Here is a 25,130-nt window from a genome sequence, read left to right on the forward strand (position 1 = left end):
CAGAAACAGTCTGTACACTGTCCACCTTGAGGTCCATCCCCCACCTGCACTTGATGTGCACTAGATTCTAACAGCAATTGGACAATGGCTGCGATAGTGCCCAGGGTGGGTGGATCAGTATCTGTTCAATGGGTGAAAGCCTGGGATCCGCTGGGTCATTGAAGGAACAAAGGTATGAGCCATACATTTGCAAACTGCAGCTACAGTTACGTTACAATCATTTCTTCACCTACTTGCAGTGCTGAAAGCTGAGTGGCTCACATTTCCACATTGTCTTTCAGAACTGTCGGATTTCCCAGCACACTTTACAACCAGCGAGGTACATTTGAAGTGGAGTTACCATCACAATGTGGGAAGGCAGCTGCCAAGATACCAGCAACAGCAATGTGACGATGATCAAACAATCTATTTTAGGTGTCAGCTGAGGAATAAACACTGAACTAGGCTCCCTCACTGTTCTATATATTACACGGGATAGTATGTGGGCATTTGAGAGCAGATGGGATTTTCCTTTAATGTCTTATCCAAAAGCGATTCCTCCAATGATGTTACCCTTCCCTCAGTGACGTAATGCACTGGGCTCCCAATTCACATCTAAATCCACAACTTATTAACTCAGGTGAAACTGCTACCAATAAGGCACAATGAAGGAACCCTGACTTACAGGGAGAGAGCCTTCTGCCTTCATTCCAATAGTAAGTTGACTGGATGATGTGGTGCTATCAGTGGTTCACTCATTTGTCCATGTCAACATGTTAAAAACCAGCTGAAAAACTGAGTGATTGCATTTACAAGGGATAACTTTGTAGAGGTTTATAAAAACATGAGGGGCATGGATAGAGTAAATAGACAAGGTCTTTTCCCTGGCATGGGGAGTCTAAAACTGGAGGGCTTAGGTTTAGGGTGAGAGGGGAAAGATTTAAAAGGGACCGAAGCAGTAATTTTTCACACAGAGGGCGGTATGTGTATGGAATGAGCTGCCAGAGGAAGTGGTGGAGGCTGGTACAATTACAGCATTTAAAAAGCACCTGGATAAGGGGTATGGACTAAATACTGGCAGATGGGACTAGATTAATTTAGGATATCTGAACAGTATCAACAAGTTGGACGGAAGGGTCTTTTTCTATGCTGTCCAACTCTATGACTCTAGAGAAATCTATTGAAAAGCATACCAAATCCTTCAATGTTCAATAAGAAAACCCCTCAGGATCATCTAATGTAGCTAAGGCAAATACACACATGTTTAATTAATGTCATCTTCCTTCTACATCCCTTCACTCAACAGTGAACTGCTTTACCACAATTTTTTGTCTTGTACTGCAAAAGTTTGAAAGTACATCACTTGCGTGCTGTGTGTATCTCAAAGCAATTTATTTCTGTTCTTGTTTTCCCTTATGTCCTTCCATCCCAATAATGTTCCCAAACTTTTAAATGCACTTGGCATAAATGACTCCTACTAATGTTGTTCTCTGCATAATTTATGTCCTTATCCTCCAATGACCTCTGGTAACCTTTCACTCTCCTCAATTTATCAGTGTTACTTTGATAGCTTTTAACTTTATAATTCTTGAGTGCAGGCCTCTGTACCTTAATTAGATTGCAAAGGTTTCTAGCCTAATTTGGCTAAGCAAATATGCTATTCCAAGATAATAGGTCTCTGGAGATAGAAAGCAGGAAACTCTATGTCAGTTAGCCCAATATCTGTCATTCGGAAAATGTTGGAATCGATTATTAAGGACATGGTGGTGGGATATTTAGAAAATTATATTACAGTCAAGCATTGTCAGCGTGGTTTTTGTTAGAAAAATCGTGGTTGACAAATTACTTAGTTTTTGAGGATGGAACAAATAAGCAGACAATGGGAAACAGCTGGCATGGTGCTTTTGGATTTCCAAAAGACATTCAATAAGGTGCCACAGTAAAGGTCATTGCAGAAGATAAAGGTTCCATGGTCTTGGGGGCATGTTAACATATGTGAGGATCAGCTCACTAACAGAAAACAGGCAATCTTGATAGATGAGCCAAATACAGCTGAGCAAACAAACTGGTGGAGTGCCACAGAGAAAGATATTTACAAGTGTTTGAGTGTTTACACTCCATAACAATACTGAGACGAAGAGATCAAGTGAAATTTGCTGAAGATACAAAGAAAGGTTCATGAGTGAGTATAAATTTGGAAGATAGTCAGGTAAGATCAGGCATAGTGCAAGAAAACGCAAGGCTAGGCACTTTGATACAAAGATCAGAAAAGCAAAATATTGCTCAAATGTGGGGAGATGCAGAGTGCTGAAGTTCGGAGAAATGTGTTGTCACTGCACATGAAACACAAGAAGTTAGCATGCCAATACTTCAGGTAATTAAGAAAGCAAATTGAACATTGGCCTTGAAATAGGCTGGTAACCCATCACCAAGTTGCTCTTTATTTACACGTGGAGAGTTCTTCACTCTGGTTCAGCTCTGTCAGAGCCAGCTCACAGAGTGCCAGAATGTCTGACCATTTTAGCTGTTAGCCAAGGCTGTCTAACTGGACCACACATTAACAACCCCAATCAGGGAACTCATATTATATGAGGTCCACCTGGCTGACCTTGTTGCAATCACTACAGGCCTTCAATGCTGGGGGACAGAATATAAATAAGGGAGGTCTTGCTACAATTGTGCAGGGGACTTGTGTACAATGTTGGTGTCCTTATTAAAAAAGCAATATTCTTGCATTATAAACAGTTTTGAGAAAGTTCACTTGACTGATTTTCGGGATGTTTTGTGAAGAAAATGTAAATGGGTTGGGCCTACACTGACTGGTGTTCACAACCTTATGAAATATGGAGAATTCTGATAGAGCTTGACAACGTAAATGCTGAGATGATATTTGGTGACATGGTGATGATCACTATGTGGTGGAGGCTAGTATAGTTGCAACTTTAAAAGGTATCTTAATGGATATATGAATAGGAAGGGTTTGAAGGGATATGGGCAGGGTGCTGGCAGGTGGGACTAGATTGGGTTAAGATATCTGTAGGCATGGAAGAGATGGACTGAAGGGACTGTTTCCATACTGTACACCTCTATATGGGGATCTAGAATTACAGAGGTGTATAGTTTAAGGATATCAGGGACATTCATTTAAGGTGGAACTGAATTGGAATGTCTTTGCACATAGGATTATGAATCTTTGGAATTTGTTGCACTAGGGAATAATGGAAGCTGAAGAATTTGAATTTCACAGAACAGCTAGGAAAATGTATTTAAGGCCATAATCAGATCAGCCATGACCTTACTAAAGGGTAGGGCAATATAGAAGCAATTCTGCTTCTATTGCTTGTTTTTTTATGTCTTCAAATGGAAGGTTGGGGTCAGGAAAACTGTGTTGCATGTGAAATTGCTTAATGAAAAATAGCTTTTTAGGTACAAAGCTTTTTAAAAATAAATATTTAAAAAGAAAATCTTTTCAAATCTTTTACGATACAACTATATACAGGATAAAAAACAATACCAAAATACAAAAAGATAGAGGTAGTGCCACAATATCATATCACAATACTATTAATGATAAACTACCTACTATTCTACCAGAATAAGCATAACTACTTAACCTAAACTAAACTACAATCAAATTAAATAAAAATTAACTTAAGCTGAATTCGAATTAGCTTAAATTAAATTAAATTATCTCACATTACTTTACTCTATTTCACTCACCACACCTCCACTAAAGCTCCCACCCCTGGGCACCAATCATTGTACCTGTATTTTTGTTTCCCCCAGCTTCCCCCTCCCAGGGCCCCACTGGTGCCCAAACTGATTCCCACGGCTATATCACGGTCCTAATTAATAATTAATAATATTAATAAAAGTCTGCACCAACATAATTTAGAAAGCTGCCACGTCTTATAAAATTGCTCCATTTTGTGGTGCACCATATTTGTGAGGTAGTCTTGGGGGAGATGCTCCATCACCAGCCTGCACCACCCCATAAGACCTGGGGCTTTTTCCAAAATCCGATTCATTAAAATGTTCTTCCTCACACAGTGGATAAGAATGTTACACAGTCTCTTCCCGTGTTCCCCCACAGAGGGCAAATGTGGCAACCCCAGAAGAAATACTGGGACCACTTTGACTTCAATTCCCAGGATTTCCTTACTAGAGCAGTCCAGACTCTCCGGATATTGTAACAGTGTGTAAGAAGGCCTATACTAATTTTACATTTGGGACACCCTGGAGACGCTCCCCTCTTGAACTTAGCTAGCCTCTCTGGTGCCATATGAGCCCTGTGTAAAATCTTCAATTGCATGGCCTGCACTTTGTTACATATTGAGATTTTTAAAAACATTTTAGGTAGAAAGGTGATCTTGCTCTTTTCTAATGGCTAAACCAATCCCGTCAACCTTATTTTTAAACTGCATACCAGCAGCCTAATGCTGAGTACAGACAGATTTCCTCTGCTCTGGAAACAGTCACATACATGCCAAGTGTCCTAGGCCCAACCATCTTCAGCTGTTTTATCAATGACCTTCCCTCCATCATAAGGTCAGAAATGGAGATGTTCACCAATTATTGCACAATGTTCAGCACCATTTATGACTCCTCCGATACTGGAAACGTCCATGTTTAAATGCAACAAGATCTGGACAATATCCAGACTTGAGCTGACAAGTAACATTCATGTCACACAAATGACAGGCAATGACTATCTCCAACAAGAGACAATGTAACCATCACACCTTGACTTTCAATCTATCGCTGAATCCTACACTAACACAATTACCATTGACCAGAAACTCAACTGCACTAGACATTTAAATATAATAGCTACAAGAACAGATCAGAGACTTGGAATACTGTAGTGAGTAACTCACTCCTGGCACCTCAAAGTCTGTTCAGCATCAAAAAGTCACAACTTAGGAGTGTAACGGAATGCTCCCCACTTATCTGGATGGGTGCAGCTCCAACACTCAAGAAACTCAACACCATCCAGGACAAGGCAACCAGCTCGATTGGCACCACAAGTTCACTCCCTCCAGCACTCAGTAGCAGCAGTGTGTACCATCTAGAAGATGCACTGCAGAAATTCACCAAAGCTCCTTAGACAGCACCTTCCAAACCCACATCCATATCCATCTAGATGCATGGGAACACTATCCAAAGTCTCTCCCAAAGGGAATTGTTGATCCATTAACAGCACATGGACTGCAGCGGTTCAAGAAAGCAGCTCACTCCCACCTTCTCAAGTGCAACTAATGATGGACAATGAGGCTCACATTCCATGAATGAATGAAAATAAGCTTCACACAAAAGGCTGACCCTGCCATCTGTCCTTGGAGCTTCTGCAGAAAAAAGGAAAACTTGTATTTACAGCATCCTTCATCAACATTGGACACCTCAGAGTGCTTTCACTGCCAACGAGGTGCCAGTGTAATGTAGGAGACACCGCAGCCAATTTGTACCCAGCAAGCTCCCACAAACAGCAACTTGATAATAACAAGCTGCTCTATTTCTAGTAATATTGATTGGGGAATGAGTATTGGTCAGGACTACAGGGATGAGAAATGACTATCAAAACAAATAAGATTCTTGGGGGACTTGCCAGGCTACATGCAGAAAGATCGTTTACATTTGTGGGACACTCTAGGAACAAAGAGCACTGCATCAGCTTTGACAAAGGGTCAGTTAGACTCGAAACGTCAGCTCTTTCCTCTCCTTATAGATGCTGCCAGACCTGCTGAGATTTTCCAGCATTTTCTCTTTTGGTTTCAGGTTCCAGTATCCGCAGTAATTTGCTTTTATCTAGGAACAAAGAGCTTCATCTCGGAGTAAGGGGTGGCTTATTTAAGACAGAGATGAGGAGGAATTTTCTCTCTCAGAGGGTGGTGGATCTCTTTGCTACAGAGGGCTCTAGAGATGGGGCTGTTCACTATATTCAAGAGATGGAATGATCTTTTAATCAGTAAAGGGATCAAGGGTTATTAAGACAGGAAAGTGGAGCTGAGGATTATCCGATCAACCATGACTTCATTCAACGGTAGCACAGCCTCAATGGGCTGAATGGCCTATTGCTACTCATGCCTTTTGGCCTTAAGGATAACAACCTGCCCTTCTTTAAACTAGTGCCATGGGATTGTTTACATTCACCAAAGCAGGCTTGTCATCATGTTCCAAACCATCATTTGTAGTTCTGATGTGATGATGTTCAAAGTGCTGCCACAGGGTAGCATTACTGGGGACATCCTCTGGTCATCCATCAGGGCGGGATGTGGGGATCTGTGCATTATCTTCATCACACAAATATGTTTCATTCTATACCTGTAACCTCCCTACTCTTAGAGACAAAAAAACTGCAGATGCTGGAATCCAAGGTCGACAACAGGGAGGCTGGGAGAACACAGCAAGCCAGGCAGCAGCAGGAGGTGGAGAAGTCAATGTTTCAGGTATAACACTTTTTCTTCCCTACTGCGGCTGGTAAACAGTGCATGACCAAAGTCTCAGCTTCTTGGATAAAGCTTTGCATCTTCCTTCGCCGGTAAATGATGGATATCCTTGATCCAGTCTCCACTGTAATCTAATTCCCTTTCAATTCCACATATTCCACAACCATGTCATCCCACATCAGCTGCAATCAAAATATCTGGATACTGATTGACATCTTTGTGGTTCCCTTTCTGTTCAATCCAAACCAGTAGATCCAAGGTATCTTGAGAGAAGTTCTCACAAGTTCTTCTTCCTCTATGGAGAAATATTGTTTTTTTCAGATTACCTACAGTGTGGAAACAGGCCCTTCAGCCCAACAAGTCCACACCGACCCGCCGAAGCGCGACCCACCTATACCCCTACACCTAACACTATGGGCAATTTTAGCATGGCCAATTCACCTGACCTGCACATCTTTGGACTGTGGGAGGAAACCGGAGCACCTGGAGGAAACCCACGCATACACGGGGAGAATGTGCAAACTCCACACAGAGAGTCGCCTGAGGCGGGAAATGAACCCGGGTCCCTAGCGCTGTGAGGCAGCAGTGCTAACCACCGTGCCACCGTGCCGCCCACGTTGTTGTAGGTCAGTGAGTATTCTTGAAATGTAACAGACTGGCTGCCTGATCATTCCATAAGACCATAAGGAGCAGGAACAGGAGGCGGCCATTTGGCCCCTTGACCCTGCTCTGCCATTCAGTAGGATCATAACTGATCTAACATTCCTTGCATCATCTTTCCTGCCCTTTCCCTGTAACCCTTGATTCCTCGACTGATCAAGAATCTATCTGTCTCATCCTTAAATGTCGTCAAGAAATCTGACCCACAGCTGTCTGGGGCAAGGAGTTCCAAAGACTCACAATCTTCTGAGACACCAAATTCCTCTTTGTCTCAGTCTTAAATCAGCCCCTCTTTGTTTTGAGATGATGCCCTCTGATCCTAGACTCTCCCATGAGGGAGAAACACCTTCTCAGGATTTGTCCTGGCAAGTCCCTTATAAATCCTATATGCTTCAATGTGGTCATTTCTCATTTATCAAAACGCCAAAGATCTCGAATACAACTGCTCTCAGGCCTGTATATGATGCACCAGCTGCAGTCATCATTGGAAGTTCACAATCACAGTGCATAAGGAATTCAGATGAAATTAGCATTTCCTCAAATAATTGCTATTGATGCTTAGTCCAACACCCTGCTTGATCATTGGTTCAAAGAGTAGAGGAACGTTGAATTGGTGGACGAGGGAAAGAATGTTCCTAGCTGGTCGACAATCCTATAGATTGATGGAGTCTGTAATATTCCTCAGTCATCATCCTCTCTGTTGCCTGGACAACATAGCCCAATTCAGACTTGCTATAGCAACTTGCAACTTTTTTAAAACTCTCCAGCTATTGCTACGTTGTGCTTGAGTGGACCCAGTGGATGAGAATGTCGCCCTTATGGTATATGACATGGTCCATACTTCCCAATATGTTTGGCATCATCTGTTGGAAAATGTTGGACACAGACATAACTCCTGAAGGCAGATGATTAAAACAATAATGTCCAGAGGGTGTTCAGGAGGTGGATTGTGCTCAGTTGCCAGACACAGCTGTTCATGTTCAGCTTGATGAAGGTCGTGCAGTTTGTAAGTTTAGCTGGATTTCACGCACAGACACCATTTGGTATACCTCTCATTGTACAGCCTTGTTCAAATAAGTTAAGTTGACACAAATTCAAATGGGTTTATTTAGTTTTGAAACTGGCACTGGCACAGAGCACCATGGGGCGATTGTGTAACAGGGAAATAATATCCTGTTGAAGAGGGATCTACAGGGTTAGGGAACTACAGAAAAATAGAAATATACAAGGTAGGAGCGGGGAGGCTATTCAGTCCTTCAAACCTGCTGCACCATGATCATTTAGAGACAAAAAAACCCTGCAGATGCTGGAATCTAAGGTAGACAAACCAGAGGCTGGAAGAACACAACAGGCCAGGCAGCATCAAGAAGTGGAGAAGTCAACATGATCATGGCTGATAGTACATCTCGCTTCTATCCTGTTGATAATTTCTACCAACTGGACTCTCTGGGCAGGCCCGATGTTTCTGCTGCTCCTTCCCCTCCGAGCTTATTTCTTCCAGCCTTGACGTGATCTTTTCTTTCCTTGTCCAGTCCCTTCCCACTTACGTCCACGATTCTTCTGATGCTTTATGTCAGTTTCAGAATTTCTGGTTTGCGGGCTCTAGCCCTCTCCCCTTTACCTTGGACATGCAATCCCTTTATGTGTCCATCCCCCATCAGGATGTTTCTTCCTGGAATAAAGGCTTGTACCGTCCCCATCCACCACCACCCTCCTCCATCTGGACGAGCTCATCTTCACTTTGAACAACTTCTCCTTTAACTCCTCTCATTTTCTTCTGATCAAAGCTGTGGCCAAGCAGCCCAGTTATACCTGTCTCTTTGTAGGGAACATGCAACATGCCTTGTTCCAATCCTACTTGAGTCCCTCCCCATAACTCTTTCTCGGAACATCATGCTGCTTCTCTCTCCTTTCAGAGTTGGAAAAGTTAATCAATTTTGCATCCATTTTCCATCCTGCCTTCACCTTCACTTGGTCCATCTCTGACTCCTCCCATCCCTTCCTCGACATCTTTGTGTCCATTTGCACCAATATCCACCACAGCCCATCCAGTCCCACAGTTACCTGGACTATATATCCTCATAGCTGAGCCCTTCTTCACACCCAAAACGTTGATTCTCCTGCTCTTTGGATGCTGCCTGACCTGCTGCGCTTTTCCAGCAACACATTTATCAGCTCTGATCTCCAGCATCTGCAGTCCTCACTTTCTCCTCCTATATATCCTCATACCCTTCCTGTAAAGACTTTATTCCATTCTCCCAGTTTCTCCATTTCTGTCATGCACAGGGAGACCTCATAAATGTCCACCTTTCACATCAACCAAGGATTCCCCAGAACCTCAGCCCAGTGTCTGTCCCGTTCCCAGACTTCTGCCCTCATCCCTTCTCTTCCAACCACCCCCCCCCCCACAACATCAATAGGATCTCCCGTTCCTCAAATACCATCCCACCAGCAACCACATCCAAAGGATCATTAGCTGCCATTCCCACCATCTCCAGGGGGATACTGCCACTAGACACAGGTTCCTCTTGCCTCCCTTGTCAGCCTTCTGCAGGGACCATTTCCTTCAGGACGTTTTGGCTCACTCCTTCTTCACTCTTAAATCCCTACCCATCCAGGGCACCTTCCCATATACACCTTCTAGCGATTTACCTGCACTTCACTCAATCTAGTCTACTTTATTCGCTGCTCACAATGTGGTCTCCTTCACACTCAGAGATGAATCTCTGACTGAGTGACTGCTTTGTGGGCCTGCGTTCTGTCCTCATGCGTGACTGTCCTCATAGTTTTCAGATACTACCCACTTTAACACACCACCGTATTCCCTGGCAAATATCTCTGTCATGGACTTGCTGTAATACTCTCTCACCTTCTTCTTAAGTATCTGATAGCCTTCATGACTCAACATTGAGTTTAACAATTTCAGAATGCGAACACTCTCTTCCATGGTCATTACCCAAACCTGTAGTTCCTGGGTTGTCATATGGGTTGTTCCCAGCACAGCCAACCCATTTTCATCTCGTCACACTTCCCATTAGCACCCGTTCAGCATTTATCTGCCTCCCTGTCTATCATCAGTGAACCCTTTGTTTGATTCTGGTTTTATCAGCATAGTCTCCATCTATTGAACTCACTCATTTGCCACCCACCACCATCCCAACCCGACCTCTCATCGTCAGCGTAAATACCACCATTTCTCAGCTGCTCTCTGTTCTGAAGATAGATCACTGGATTCAAAATGTTAACTCTGTCTCCCTCTCCACTGCTGCTGTCAGAGCTGTTGAGTTTCTCACGCACTCTCGTAGAAATGTAGGAGGAGGCTTTTGTGGAGCTGTTGGGCTGAATGGCCTCTTTCTGAGCTGCCATTTCAATGTGAAGAAGTTGCACCTCAAAGGTGCATTGGATAACTGCTGCTTCGACTGAATTAGTGCCACTGCTGACAGGAAGTGGACACCAGGTTGAGATGGAGACTCAAATCCTTCAGGCCAATATCTCTCTCGTGAATACAGGTACCACAGTAAGTAACAGTTTGATCTAGCGGACCTGTCATGTCAAGCTGTCCAAAAGCAGCAAGGTGATAGATTACAGTGAGTACCACACTCACTTGAACACAGTAAACCATGATGACATCGATGCAGCATCATTGTAAGCAACAATCTGCTGCAAGAGCACTCTTCACCCAATGCCACGTGCACTGGATGTTTTGTGGCACAATGGGTTCACAAGCCACTCACCTGTTCCACATTTGCCCATGTTGTACTTCCACTGAATTCTCCCCGGGCGACGTCTGGCAAATAACCAACCAGGACAGGAAGTTCCTCAGTTGGTTTTACTCAAACAGAAATCAGCTTAATAGCAGGTTTATCACATCGTGACTGTACAAAAACGGTATCAGTTACAGAAGTAACAATTATCAGATTCAGGAGAGTGCCATTTAGCCTCTGTGTCTTCACTCTATGTCTAACTCTCCTTGTTGTTTTTTATTAAAATAGTGATTAATGGGATGTGGGCATTTTTGGCAGAGTCAGCATTTCTGCCAGCTTTTCAAAAAGGGGCGGCACGGTGGCTCAGTGGTTGGCACTGCTGCCTCACAGCGCCAGGGACCTGGTTCAATTCCCACCTCGGGTGACTGTCTGTGTGGAGTTTGCACGTTCTCCCCGTGTCTGCATGGGTTTCGTCCGGGTGCTCTGGTTTCCTCCCACATTCCAAAAGATGTGCAGGTCAGGTGATTTGGCCATGCTAAATCGGCCATAGTGTTAGTTGCATTGGTCAGACGGAAATGGGTCTGTGTGGTTTACTCTTTGGAGGGTCGGTGTGGACTTGTTGGGCCAAAGGGCCTGTTTCCACACTGTAGGGAATCTAATCTAATTTATTTACTGAAGCGGGGTTTAGAGTAATTACAAAACAATGGGTTTGGAGTCACATATGGGCCTGACCAGATAAGGATGGTAGGTTTCCTTCCCGAAAAGGCACGAGTGAATCACATGGGATCTTACAACAATGGTTTCATTAAATCTTTAACTTTAGATTTTTACTGAATTCACAATTCAATCATCCGTGGTGGTGGGATTCAAACCCAGGTCCCCAGAACATTACTGGGGTCTTTAGGCTATTGACCCAGTGACAATATCACTAATGATCACCTACCCATAACAATGGAGGAGTCCATCGCCAGAACATAACAACACAACGGTTGGAGGAAGAGCGCCTCATCTTCCGCCTGGGAACCCTCCAACAACAAGGGATGAACTCAGATTTCTCTAGTTTCCTCATTTCCCCTCCCCCCACCTTGTCTCAGTCGATTCCCTCGAACTCAGCACCGCCCTCCTAATCTGCAATTTTCTTCCTGACCTCTCCGCCCCCACCCCACTCCGGCCTATCACCCTCACCTTGACCTCCTTCCACCTATCACATCTCCATCGCCCCTCCCCCAAGTCCCTCCTCCCTACCTTTTATCTTAACCTGCTGGACACACTTTCCTCATTCCTGATGAAGGGCTTATGCCCAAAACGTCGAATTTCCTGTTCCTTGGATGCTGCCTAATCTGCTGCGCTTTAACCAGCAACACATTCTCAGCTCTGATCTCCAGCATCTGCAGACCTCACTTTTTACTCTTTGAGTCATAGAGTCATACAGCACAGAAACAGACCCTTCGGTCTAACCAGTCCATGCTAAACTAGCCCCACCTGCCTGCACATGGTCAATATCTTTCCAAACATTCCTTATTCATCTTTTAAGCATTATAACTGTACCCACATCCAACATTTCCTCTGGAACTTTCTTCCACACGCAAACCACTTTCTGTGCAAAAATTAAAATGCCCCTCATGTCTTTTTTAAATCTTTCTCCTCTCACTGTAAAAAAATATACCTCCTAGTCTTGAAATCTTGTACCCAAGGGAAAAGACACCTGCTGTTCACCTTACCCAATATCCTCATGATTTTATAAACCTGTATCAGTTCACACCTCAACCTCCAACGTTACAGTAAAAAAGGTCCCAGCTCTCCTTATAATGTGTGAATTACAACTTCCCGACATTAACCCTGAAAAGCCCAAGCTTGAAGTGTACCTTTAAAGCCAAATTCTTTGTCCATGCGTGTGGTCATCTATGCTAATCCCTCCCAAATGGCTCACTTGTTTGTCAATATTGCGAAGGAACAGCTTATGGCATTTAATGGCATCATATACAGACAAGTACTTGTCGTTGTGATGTCCTCCTCTGTCAGTAATATTCTCTCAGTCTCTTTCACTGAAACAGAGGAGCCCGGTTGGATATATATTGCCTTTGCTGAGAGGGTGAGGTTCCATTTTACAGAGGGGGATAGAGACCACGGGAGCACCAAAGTTTCACCACATGTTAAAGACACTATTTAAATGCAAGTTCTTGCTGATCTAGAATCATGTGATCTCGGTGTCCATTTTCTCCCATTCCCTGCTACAGTGAGGCAGGATCTGTTTTGTCATTGACAGACCGTGGCTGAATGAGATACGGTGGAGGAGGGCTTGTGATTCAGTGACTATGGGACTTTGATGAGGGCTGTTTCATTGATGCAACAGGAATACAACGAGAGAGTTAGAAACAGCAACTGGAGACAGCAAGTTATTATATTAGTATGATGGTTCCTGGCAATCCTGTTCTGTTGGCCTTCATGCTGCGTGTCATACATAGGCTGCGAAGGTGTGATCACTTCCACACTTATAAACATGATATCAAAATCTGGCACCGTGGCAACTTCTGGCTTATTATTCTATGACATTATTACTTGACCATTGTCAAGCCCGGGACAATTCTTAACGTCTTTCAGATCAACACTGACAACATGCTCAGTCCTCATCCATACTTTATAAACTCGCTTGTTGCAAACTTCTCTAAACCACTGACCTGCCAACTCACCTAGAGCCCAGCAGAATTTAAGTTAGACATTTTGTTGAACCCTGAACTGGCTTCTCCACCCTCACCTCTTCTGTTGGCCAGCCTGTTACCTTCCATCTTTATTTCCCCCATTCCTTGCATGAAGGCCTGGTCAGCAAGGCTGTGATTTATTGCACATCTCTCTCTTGTTGCCTTTGAGAAGGTGTTGGTGAATCTTTATGAATGTGTGGTCGGTGAAGGTGCTCCTGTAGTCCTGTCAGGTTGAGAATTCACAGACTTTGACCCAGCAACAGTATTCTCCAGGACATCACACTTCCTCACTGCCCCCAGTCCCAGTTCCTCATTCGCACATTCACCTCCACAAAAGCCACGTTTGCGAATGGCCCCTGCTTCACAGTTAACCTCTGGCAACCTCCACCAAAGTCAATACAAAGTCCTCTACCACTGAGATATTTTGGCCCCTCCCCAGCCTGAAGTATAGTTCTAGAAAACTAACTTTGTCTCAAATAATTTCCTCTGTTCAAAGTAGAGAATCAAAGTTATGCAAAACTGTAAGGCTAACAGCATTTTGATGTGAATTCAGAAGCATTTCATCTCTATATTTAGAAAGCCAGACAAGAAGGAAGCTCATAAATGAGCTATGGGTTGCATGCTTTGATTAAGTACATTGTAAGAAGCATCTCTTTGGATCATAAGGAAGATAATTACCCGTGACAACTGCCCAACCTCTAGATAGAAGCAAATGATGAATGTATTCCAGGCCACCCACAGCACCAGCCATCCTGCATACTGTATAAAACAAAGGAAAAAAAAACACTTTAGACACGGAAAGTTCTGTTCACAATATAACTGATTAATTTCTTTTTTTTTCTATACAATGCAATATGTTTCCTTACATTGTTAGCTGGAACTCAGCTGGTTACACTTCCCCAGTCTTGAGTTGCAAGGCTACACCAGAGACCAAATCACATGACGTGGGCTGATGCTCCCAATGACAAGACCGAGGGAGTGCTGCACAGTCAAACCCATGCCTTCAGATGAGATATTAGACTGTATATTATCCAGCTACCCTCTCAGTTACACATAAAAGATCCCATGTCACAGTCTGAAAGAAGTAAAAGGGAGTTATCCTCAAGTGTCCGGCTAATAGTGCCTCAAAGAACCCCAAACCTCCCTAGCCATCAGATCACATAGCTATTTGTAGGGGCTTGCTATGCACACACTGGCTGCTGGGCTTCCTGTATTATACCAGAGACTAGACTTTCAAAGTACTTTGTTGGTCCTAAATCATTTTGGATCTTATGACGTTGTGAAAATGATTATATAATTGTACGTCATCCTTTCTTTCTATGTGTGACATGTATTTCAGGTCAATTGGAATGATGAACAGAGGAGATTACTTGATTGTTCCAACTGCTGTGAAAGGATTAAAATTGTCACAAAAGTTTCAGATGCAAGTTGACAGATATTAGCAAAGTGAGACCTGGCTGCTTTTTGAGTATTGCATTTAACACCAGGGATTACAGCAGGTGAAATGTTATCCCTTCTGCGACACTGCAATAGTATTGTTCCATTCCTCATGGTGAAAACATTGCACAGATACATTCTTGTAAAATTTCAACTGGTTGAGCCATTTGCTATATTTCACCTTCACAAACCTTAGCTTGTCAAAAAGCCAAACTCATATCAAATGCTGTTATTTCCAGCACCTACAGTGCTCGTTAACTTCCAATGGTTCTTATTTGAGCAATAGCTTAACTTTTAAAAAATTTTTTAAGTGGGATGTGAGCGTCATAGTTTGGCCAGCATTTGTTACCCATCTTTAATTGCCATTGAACTAGGCCATTTAAGGGGCAGTTAAGAGTTATGAAATCATAGATTCATAGAGTTGTACAACCCAGAGACAGACCCTTCAGTTCAACTCATTCATGAGCCAGCCACATTGCTGTGGGTCTGGAGACACAGGTAGGCCAGACCAGGTAAGGATGGCAGATTTCTTTTTTTAAGGGACATTAGTGAATCACATGCATTTTTATGACAATTGATGATAGTTTCATGGTCACTATCACAGACACTAATTCTATACTCCCAGTTTATTGACTGAATTTAAACTCTAGCAGGTTCCATGATCAGGGTTGAAGCCAGAGGTGCAAGGTACTCTGGGCTTTTGAATTCCTGGTCCATTATTACTATGTCACCATCTCCCACCATTTCAAAATTCCCATTCTTGCTTTCAAATCCCTGATCTCTCCTCCCCCCCATCTACGCAGCTTGTACCAGGCTGCTATATTTTGAGATATCTGCTCTACTTCCAGTTGTGATCTTTGCCCTGATTTTAATTGTTCTGTCAACAACAGCTGCACATTCAATTCCAAGCTCTGGAATTCCCTCCCTAAATCTCCACACATCTCAATATCACTTTTCTCTCTTGAAAGACACTTTTTAAGCCCATATTTGTGATGAAAAGTTTGCCCACGTGTTTGAATGTGGCTGAGAATTAACTTTTGTTTGCTAACATTCTACTGAAGTGCTTGGAACGTTGACCACATTATAAGGCACTGTATAAATGAATGTCGCTGTTCCAAAGGGTTGAAGGAGGTTACAGAGGCAGGAACAGTTAATTCTGAGTGATCCAACAAATTATACACAGTGCATTCGAGACTTTTTGCCGAGTATATTTGAAAAGATGATTGAAAAATGCATTTTGACATCATACGGTGTGATACAAAGAGAAGGAAACTGTATAGTATGGAAACAACTTTTAACTCTGACACGGAAAAGTTACAAAGCTTTTGAACCAGGTTCAGGTTGTTTCACTAGTGAAGGACTGGGGACATCTTACTGTGAAATCCAATGGATTTTTGAAGAGAGATGTGAGTTGCTGCAGCATGTTAATGTAGATATCAGACCGCTTTGTATAAATGCTGCGAATTTAGATTTGTCTCAAGTTAACCTGGAGTGTTGCTTTGAATTCTTTCACTGTTTAGCATGACAACATGATATACATCCAGACTAGAATGGAAATATAGTGGTTTATGAAATATATCTTCAGGAGACTCAGTCTGTCATGAATGACCAAACGATAATATCAATTAAGAGGGACCATACTCCTACACACTACTGTGTGCCATAAGTTAACTGCAAAATGGTATCTTGATATGCTCTGAGTTAATTGCTGATTGAAATTCATAGGCTCAGTGGGTGGCACAGTGCTAAGCAGTGTTACCTCAGTACCAGGGACCCGGGTTTCATTTCGGCCTCGGGCAACTGTCTGTGTAGAATTTGTACATTCACCCTGTACCTGTGTGGGTTTCCTTCTCTGGTTTCCTCCCACAATCCAAAGATGTGCAGGTGGATTGGCCATAGGAAATGCAGGTTATAGAGATGCTCTTCGGCAGGTTAGTATGGGCTAGATGGGCTGATGGACTGCTTCCACACATTAGGGATTCTATTCTATTGTAAACACTCTCTTTGTAACCTTATAGGACTGAAGAAATCCCAACAATATGTATTTGAAATGCATGCATGATATTTCATAGCCGCTATTGGTCAGAGACAGCATAGTTTGCATTATTTAATAACTTATGTGGACCCAGCATTGACAGCTTCTAGTAATTTTAGACCTCCATGAGACAGGATTGACTGCTGCTGTAATTGTCACTTTACTTAATAACTTATTCATATCTAAAATGCATTTCCATTTCACTCAATAGCGGAGAATGAAATGTAGATTATGAAGTAAGGCTGTTTAACTCCTGCTATTACTGCTTGATGTGCTTTACCATAACTAGCTAGTATGGTAAAGCTCAAAGCTCAAACTATTCAAAGAAACTCAGTGGGACTGGTCAACCTCACACTGCAAAAAGGTTTAATAAAGCAAAAACCTTTGGTATGCAAATTTTCAAAAATATTATCACAGTAAGAATTCACACATAAAAATGTGCATTGATTTCCTTGCATTTGAGGTGTAACTGCTTCAAAAGTTTACTTTGACACCCATGCATGTACCTTGAAGTGATTTTGCAATTATATTGGTCCCGATGGATGTTTATATTGCTCTTGGCGAAAACATGCTCGCACTGAGGTTGACATTGACATACGTTAAAGTATCCAGGTATGATATTGACATGAGGGTACTCGATAGCTCAGGCAGTCCAGGGGGAGGTGATGGCCTACTGGTCTTATCGCTAGATGATAATTCCAGAGACGCAGTCAGTGCCTTGGGAAACCAGATTTGAATCCTAGATTAGATTAGATTACTTACAGTGTGGAAACAGGCCCTTCGGCCCAACAAGTCCACACTGACCCGCCAAAGCGCAACCCACCCATAACCCTACATTTACCCCTTACCTAACACTACGGGCAATTTAGCATGGCCAATTCACCTGACCCGCCGGACTGTGGGAGGAAACCGGAGCACCCGGAGGAAACCTACGCAGACACGGGGAGAACGTGCAAACTCCACACAGTCAGTCGCCTGAGTCGCCTGAGTCCTGTCCAAGGTCAGTGGTGAAATTTGAGTTCATACAAATCTGGAACTAAGATTCTAAAGATGACTATACAATAATTATCCAGTATAAAAAAAAATCTGACTTACTAAAGCCCTCTCGGGAAGGAAATCTACCATCCTTACCTGGTCTGGCCTACTTATGACCAACAGCAATGTTTTTTTCTATTCATTCACAAGCTGAGAGCATCACTGGCTGGGCCAGCATTTATTGTCCATCTCTAACTGCCCTGAGGGCAGTTCAGAGTCAACTGTTGGAGTCACACGTAGGTTAGACCAAGTAAGGATGGCAGCTTCCTTCCCTAAAGGACATTTAGTGAACTAGATGGGTTTTTCTGCCAATCAGACAATGTTATCATTAGACTCTTAATTCTAGATATTTAATGAATTCAAACTCTACCATCTGCCATGGCAGGATTCAAACCTAGGTCCCAGAACATTATCTCGGTCTCTGAATTAACAGTCCAGTTATAATACCATTAGGTCATCACTTCCTATTGACTCTTAAATGCCCTTTGGGCAGTAAGGGATGGATAATAAATGCTGGCCTAGCCAGTTATACCCCATCCTGAGAATTAATTAAGAAGCGGTGGCTCAGTGGCTAGCACTGCTGCCTCACAGCACCAGGAACCCAGGCTTGATTCCAGCCTCGGGTGATTGTCTGTGTGGAGTTTGCACATTCTCCCCGTACCTGCGTGGGTATCGCTAGGTGCTCCGGTTCCCTCCTACAATCCAAAGGTGTGCGGCTTAGGTGAATTGCTGTGCTAAATTGCTCATTGTGTTCAGGGCTGTGTAGGTTAGGTGCATTAATCAGGGGTAAATGTGGGGAATGGGTCTGGATGGGTTACTCTTCAGTGGGTCAATGTGGACTTGATGGGCCGAACGGCTGTTTCCACACTGTGGGGATTCTATGTTTCGCTGAAAAGCTAGCTTGTGATTCAGAATAGTGCCAATATTTTTGAGTCATAAGCTGAAGGTGGTTGAGTGCAGCTGTCGGGATATGTTTCTGTGGAAATGTTCCTGAGTTCTTAATGGATTTAGAGATAGATTCCATTAAGAAAGCTGATCCTTGAGAAATAGTTTCAGAAAGGTTTTTCTTCTAGCTGAATGATGGAGCTTATTAATTGAAGTGCTACCAAGAATTTTCAACAGGTTTGGAATCTATAAGGCAAGGAGGAGGTAGGCTTGGCAAACTATGAACATCACTTTCTATTGGATGGTTGATTGACCAGTTTTGTATTTTCGTTTTCTTAATTCACTTGTGAGACGTGAGTGTTGCTGGCTGGAACAGCATTTATTACCCATCCCTAGTTGCCCTTGAGAAGGTGGTGGTGAGCTGCCTTCTTGAACCGCAGCAGTCCATATGCTGGAGTTAGATTCACAATGCCCTCAGAGGAAAATTCCAGGATGTTGACCCAGCGACAGTGAAAGAACAGCAATATATTTCCAAGTCAGGATGGTGAGTGGCTTGGAGGGGAATTTGCAGGTGGCAGTGGTCCTGCATATATGCTGTCCTTGTTCTTTTAGTTGGAAGTGGTGGTGGGTTTGGAAGGTGCAGTCAATGGACCTTCAGTGAAGTTCTGTAGATAATACACATTGCTGCTACTGAGCATTGGTGGTGGAGGGAGTAGATATTTGTGGATGTGGTGCTTTTGTGAAACTGTTTTCAAACAATATTCATTCTTAATTATTGGAGAATAAGACTGTGATGCCACATTTTAGGATCTCATCCAAATACTGCTTAAAATAATGATTAGACGGCATTGCCTTTAGCCATGGGAACTCCCTTGCTTAATATTTGTAATACATTATGAATATATTTAGAAGCAAAACCTCAGGTATTCTTGTTAAAATTTGGACACATTCCTCAGAACTGTGTTTACAATGCCATTACACAACACCTTGCCTTCATCTATCACCTTTGATGCAGTAAAATGGCTCAAGTTGCTTCACAGGAACACCATTCACTGAAAGAAAACTACACTTCATGTCATTCCAAAGATTATTAAACAAATCAACCACAGTCTCAGCCAGTCTGAAGTTAAATGTGTTTGACAATCATCAAGCAAAACAAAATACAAAAAAAAGGCAGAACAAAAAAATCATTAAAGAGTAGAAAAAAAATCTCAAAATGTTAAGACGAAGATCCATTGGCAGCATCACAGCTACGAGTGCTACCAACTTGTCAATTAGCCCATCACAATCTCTTCACAGGAGTTGACTCTCAAACAATATCTGCAGGGATCAGTACCTGGAATCATTCTAGAAACAAAGCATCAACAAGAGGTACAGATTCACTTTGATCCAATCAAATGAGGTGAGAAGGGAACAGAATCAGTGTACCTGGTATTTTTTAGTAAATATTCAACTCATGATTCAATTTGGACAAAAAGACACACCTTAATAACTTTCTGAAAAGATTTCAAGACTAGGGGCACATTTTTAAGGAGAGAGCAGAGATTTAAAGAAAGACATAAGGGGCAAATCTTTTACACCAAGGGTGGTTCGTGTGTGCAATGAACTTTCAGAGGAAGTGGCGGATGCTGGTACAATTACAAAGACATTTGGATAAGTACATGACTAGGAAAGGTTTGGGCCAGGAGAAGGCAGGTGGAACTAGTTTTGTTTGGGCTAATGGTCAGCATGGACTGGTTGAACAGAAGGATCTGTTTCCGTGCTGTATGACTCTTTGATGAGAGGCAGAGAGGGTTAGGAATGTTTGAGCTTAGAACCCAGTTAAATGAAATCAAAGCTGCCGATGTTAAGGTGAAAGAAATCAGAGGTAAACAAGGAGACAGAAGAGAAGCACATTATTTCCAATAGAGTTTTTTTCCACCATTACTTCAGGCAAGTATTTAGATGGCCAGATAACAGATGTGGATAAGAAACTAAGTTAATATTTCAGGTCAATGAGATTTTTCCCAGAATGGTCATTGACTCAAAACATTAACTCAGTTTCTCACTCTATAGATGCTTTCAGACATGAATATATAGATTAGATTAGATTACTTAGATTAGATTAGATTACTTACAGTGTGGAAACAGGCCCTTTGGCCCAACAAGTCCACACCGACCCGCGGAAGCGCAACCCACTCATACCCCTACATTTATCCCTTACCTAACACTACGGGAAATTTAGCATGGCCAATTCACCTGACCCGCACATCTTTGGACTGTGGGAGGAAACCGGAGCACCCGGAGGAAACCCACGCAGACACGGGGAGAACGTGCAAACTCCACACAGTCAGTCGCCTGAGTCGGGAATTGAACCCGACTCAGTTGCTGTATCTAGCAGTTATCTAGCAGTTACTGTACTCATTTCAGATTTGAGGCCTCTGTAAGTATTTCACTTTTAAAAAATTCAGACGCATTTGCTGGCATACTAATGTGTGCACTTTACTATACAATATCAGACATTAAAAACTGTCTGACAACATTTAGTAAAAAATTTCCATTTCAAATTGCAGATTTTCAGGTTGCCCAATATTGATATGTAAATTAAACAATTTAAAGAACTTAATAACATTAAAACAATGTAAGAAATGAAGTGAGTCATCTTAGACGGGCATTAGTATGAAATAATAATTAATGCATGCATACCCCACTTCCTGTCTCACACATACAAAGAGATACTCTTTGTTATATTCATTGAATCCAATTTAACTATTTCACTTCATCAAACATATATTTTTGGGCTTTGAATGTTTTGTCTTGTGGGTTAATTTCAAACTTGATTCTTGTTTCCCAGATTATTCAATCCTGTTTATACAACCATGGCAAGGCTTCCAAAAACGTTGATTGATTGATTGATCGATTGATTTGATTTATTGTCACGTGTACCTAAGTACAGTGAAAAGCTTTGTTTGCGAGCAGTACAGGCAGATATTAGTAAGCGAGGACGTACGGATGATAAAATATAAAAATCTTGGACAGAGTCAGGCGTGACAGGTTACACTGCATATGACATGTACAAGGCAGAGCAGCATTATCTGAAGCTGGAGAGTCCACTCATCAGTCTATTATTGACAGGGAGGAAGCTAGTCTTGAAGCTGCTGGTTGACATGGTTAACTTCATTATCCTATTCTATTACCTCTCCTCCATTACTGGTTGAGTGGGACTGCTCTTGCTTGGTTCACTCTCAGCTATGTGTTCAATGTTGACCTCAGAAGGTTATAGGTTCAAGATCTGCTTTCGGGTCTGAGCATCAAATCTGGGCTGAATCTCCCCAGGGACCACTGTGAGGTGACAGCTTCTCATGTGAAGTTTTAACCTGTGCTCCCCAACCTACAATCTGCCCTTTCACAGGATATAACACACTGGAGGCTGGTTTGTACTTCCATGGGATATGAGCATCACCGACAAGGTCAGCATTTCATGCCTATCCTTAATTGCCCTTCAATTGAGAGGCTTACTCAGCCCTTTCAAAGGACTGGCCATGGAGTCAATCACATATTTCTGGAGTCATACGCAGGCCAGAGTGGATAAGGATGGCAGATTTCCTACCTGGGGGGGATATTAAAGAATCAGAAGAACTTTCACAACAATCGATAATTGTTATTATTATTGAGAAGAGCTTTCAATTTTAAATTTCATTCAATAAATTTAGGTTCCACCAGCTGCCACAATGAATTGAATTGAATTGAATTTATTGTCATGTGTGCCGAGGCACAGTGAAAAGCTTTTTATTATGAGCAATACAGGCAGAGTTAAGTAGCATAAATAAGTAAATAGAGTCACAGAGATGTACAGCAAGGAAACAGACCCTTCGGTCCAACCCGTCCATGCCGACCAGATATCCCAACCCAATCTAGCCCCACCTGCCAGCACCCGGCCCATATCCCTCCAAATCCTTCCCATTCATATATCCATCCAAATGCCTCTTAAATGTTGCAATTATACCAGCCTCCACCACTTCCCCTGGCAGCTCATTCCATACACGTACCACCCTCTGTGTGAAAAAGTTGCCCCTTAGGTCTCTTTTATATCTTTCCCCTCTCACTCTAAACCTATGCCCTCTAGTTCTGGACTCCCCGACCCCAGGGAAAAGACTTTATCTATTTATCCTATCCATGCCCCTCACAGTTTTGTAAACCTCTGTAAGGTCACCCCTCAGCCTTCAATGCTCCAGGGAAAACAGCCCCAGCCTATTCAGCCTCTCCCTATAGCTCAAATTCTTTAACCCTGGCAACATCCTTGTAAATCTTTTGTGAACCCTTTCAAGTTTCACTACATCTTTCCAATAGGAAGGAGACCAGAATTGCAAGCAATATTCCAACAGTAGCCTAACCAATGTCCTGTGCAGCCGCAACATGACCTCCCAACTCCTGTACTCAATACTCTGACCAATAAAGGAAAGCATAGCAAACGCCTTCTTCACTATCCTATCTATCTGCAACTCCACTTTCAAGGAGCTCCGAACCTGCACTCCAAGGTCTCTTTGTTCAGCAACCCTCCCTAGGACCTTACCATTAAGTGTATAAGTCCTGCTAAGATTTGCTTTCCCAAAATGCAGCACCTCATATTTATCTGAATTAAACTCCATCTGCCATTCTCGGCCCATTGGCCCATCTGATCAAGATCCTGTTGTAAGCTGAGGTAAACCTCTTTGCTGTCCACTACACCTCCAATTTTGGTGTCATCTGCAAACTTACTGACTGTACCTCTTATGCTCATATCCAAATCATTTATGTTAATGACAAAAAGTAGAGGACCCAGCACAGATCCTTGTGGCACTTCACTGGTCACAGGCCTCCAGTCTGAAAAACAACCCTCCACCACCAGGTAAACAGCAGCAAAAACAAAAGCACAGGTACAGGCGAATGCTAAGAGTTTGTAAGTCCATTCAGTATTCTAACAACAGTAAGGTAGAAACTGTTTCAAAACTGGTCGGTGTGTGTGTGTGTGTTCAGGCTTCTGCACCTTCTCCCCAATGGTAGAGGTTGTAGAAACGCATTGCCAGAGAAGAATGGATCTTTGAGAATGCTGATGACCTTTCCTTGACAGCGAGCCTGGTAGATGGAGTTTCTAGATGGGAGGTTAGCCTTTGTGATTGTCTGGGCTGAGTTCACCACTCTCTGTAACTGTCTCTGATCCTGAATGGTACAGTTGCCATACCAGGTAGTGATGCATCCAGACAGAATGCTCTCGATGGTGCACCTATAAAGGTTGGCAAGGGTATTCACCGTCATGCCAAATTTCCTCAGCTGCCTGAGGAAGAAGAGACGTTGTTGGGCCTTTGTAACCAGTGCATCCACATGAAGATTCCAAGAAATCTTGTTGTGGAAGACCACTCCCAGGAGCTTGACACTCTCCACTCATTACACCTCAGTGCTGTTAATGTGTAGGGGGGGAATGAGTTACATCCCGTCGAAAGTCAATAATGAGTTCCTTGGTTTTGCCGGCATTGAGAGCTAGGTTGTTCTCAGTGCATCATTTTTCCAGGTCTTCCACCTCCTGTCTGTAGTTTGGGGTTTGAACATCTACTTGGGCTCTGGATTACTAATCCAGTGTCATTATCAATACACCACAGGAAGTGATGACCATTCGGCATTATCACTCGACTATTAACCAGAAAATCAGCCAATGTTCTTGGCACTCGGCATCAAACTCTACAACAGCAGATGGAATGTGGGATTAAGAGTCTTATGATGACCACAAAACCACTGCTGATTTTCAGGAAAAAGCCATCTGGTTCACTACGCTCAGGGAAGGAAATGTGCCATCTTCACCTGGTCTGGCCTACATGTGACTCCAGACCCACAGCAACTGGGTCGACTTTCAAGTGTTCTATGAAATCACTGAGCAAGCCACTCAGTTGTATCAATCGCCACAAAGTCTCAAAGAAATGAGATGGTTCATTTGGCATCGACCTAGGCATTGGAAAAGATAATGACAGAAACAGCCATACTGACCCTGCAGAGTCCTCCTTACTAACGTCTGGGGGGCTAGTGTCAAAATTGGGAGAGCTGCCTCACAGAGTACTTGAACAACAGCCTGACATAGTTATACTCATGGAATCATACCTTACAGACAATGCCCCAGACACCACCATCACCATCTCTGGGTCCTATCCCACCGACAGGACAGCCCTACCTGAGGTGGTGGCACAGTGAGATACAGTCGGGAGGAATTCGCCCAGGGAGTCCTCAACATTGAATCCATGAG

General features: G+C 42.9%; 1 protein-coding gene across 2 annotated transcripts in view; it reads right to left on the minus strand.

Moving 5' to 3' along the window:
- Positions 1-25,130, minus strand: part of nkain1 (sodium/potassium transporting ATPase interacting 1) — a 573,165-nt gene that overhangs the window by 159,723 nt on the left and 388,312 nt on the right. For both annotated transcript variants that reach the window (XM_060847488.1, XM_060847489.1), the window contains exon 3: positions 14,167-14,247. In XM_060847488.1, coding sequence (XP_060703471.1) covers positions 14,167-14,247 — 81 coding nt within the window. The remainder of the gene's footprint in view (positions 1-14,166; positions 14,248-25,130) is intronic.

Source organism: Hemiscyllium ocellatum, chromosome 30 (genome assembly GCF_020745735.1).
Source record: "Hemiscyllium ocellatum isolate sHemOce1 chromosome 30, sHemOce1.pat.X.cur, whole genome shotgun sequence".
Classification (NCBI taxonomy): Eukaryota; Metazoa; Chordata; class Chondrichthyes; order Orectolobiformes; family Hemiscylliidae; genus Hemiscyllium; species Hemiscyllium ocellatum.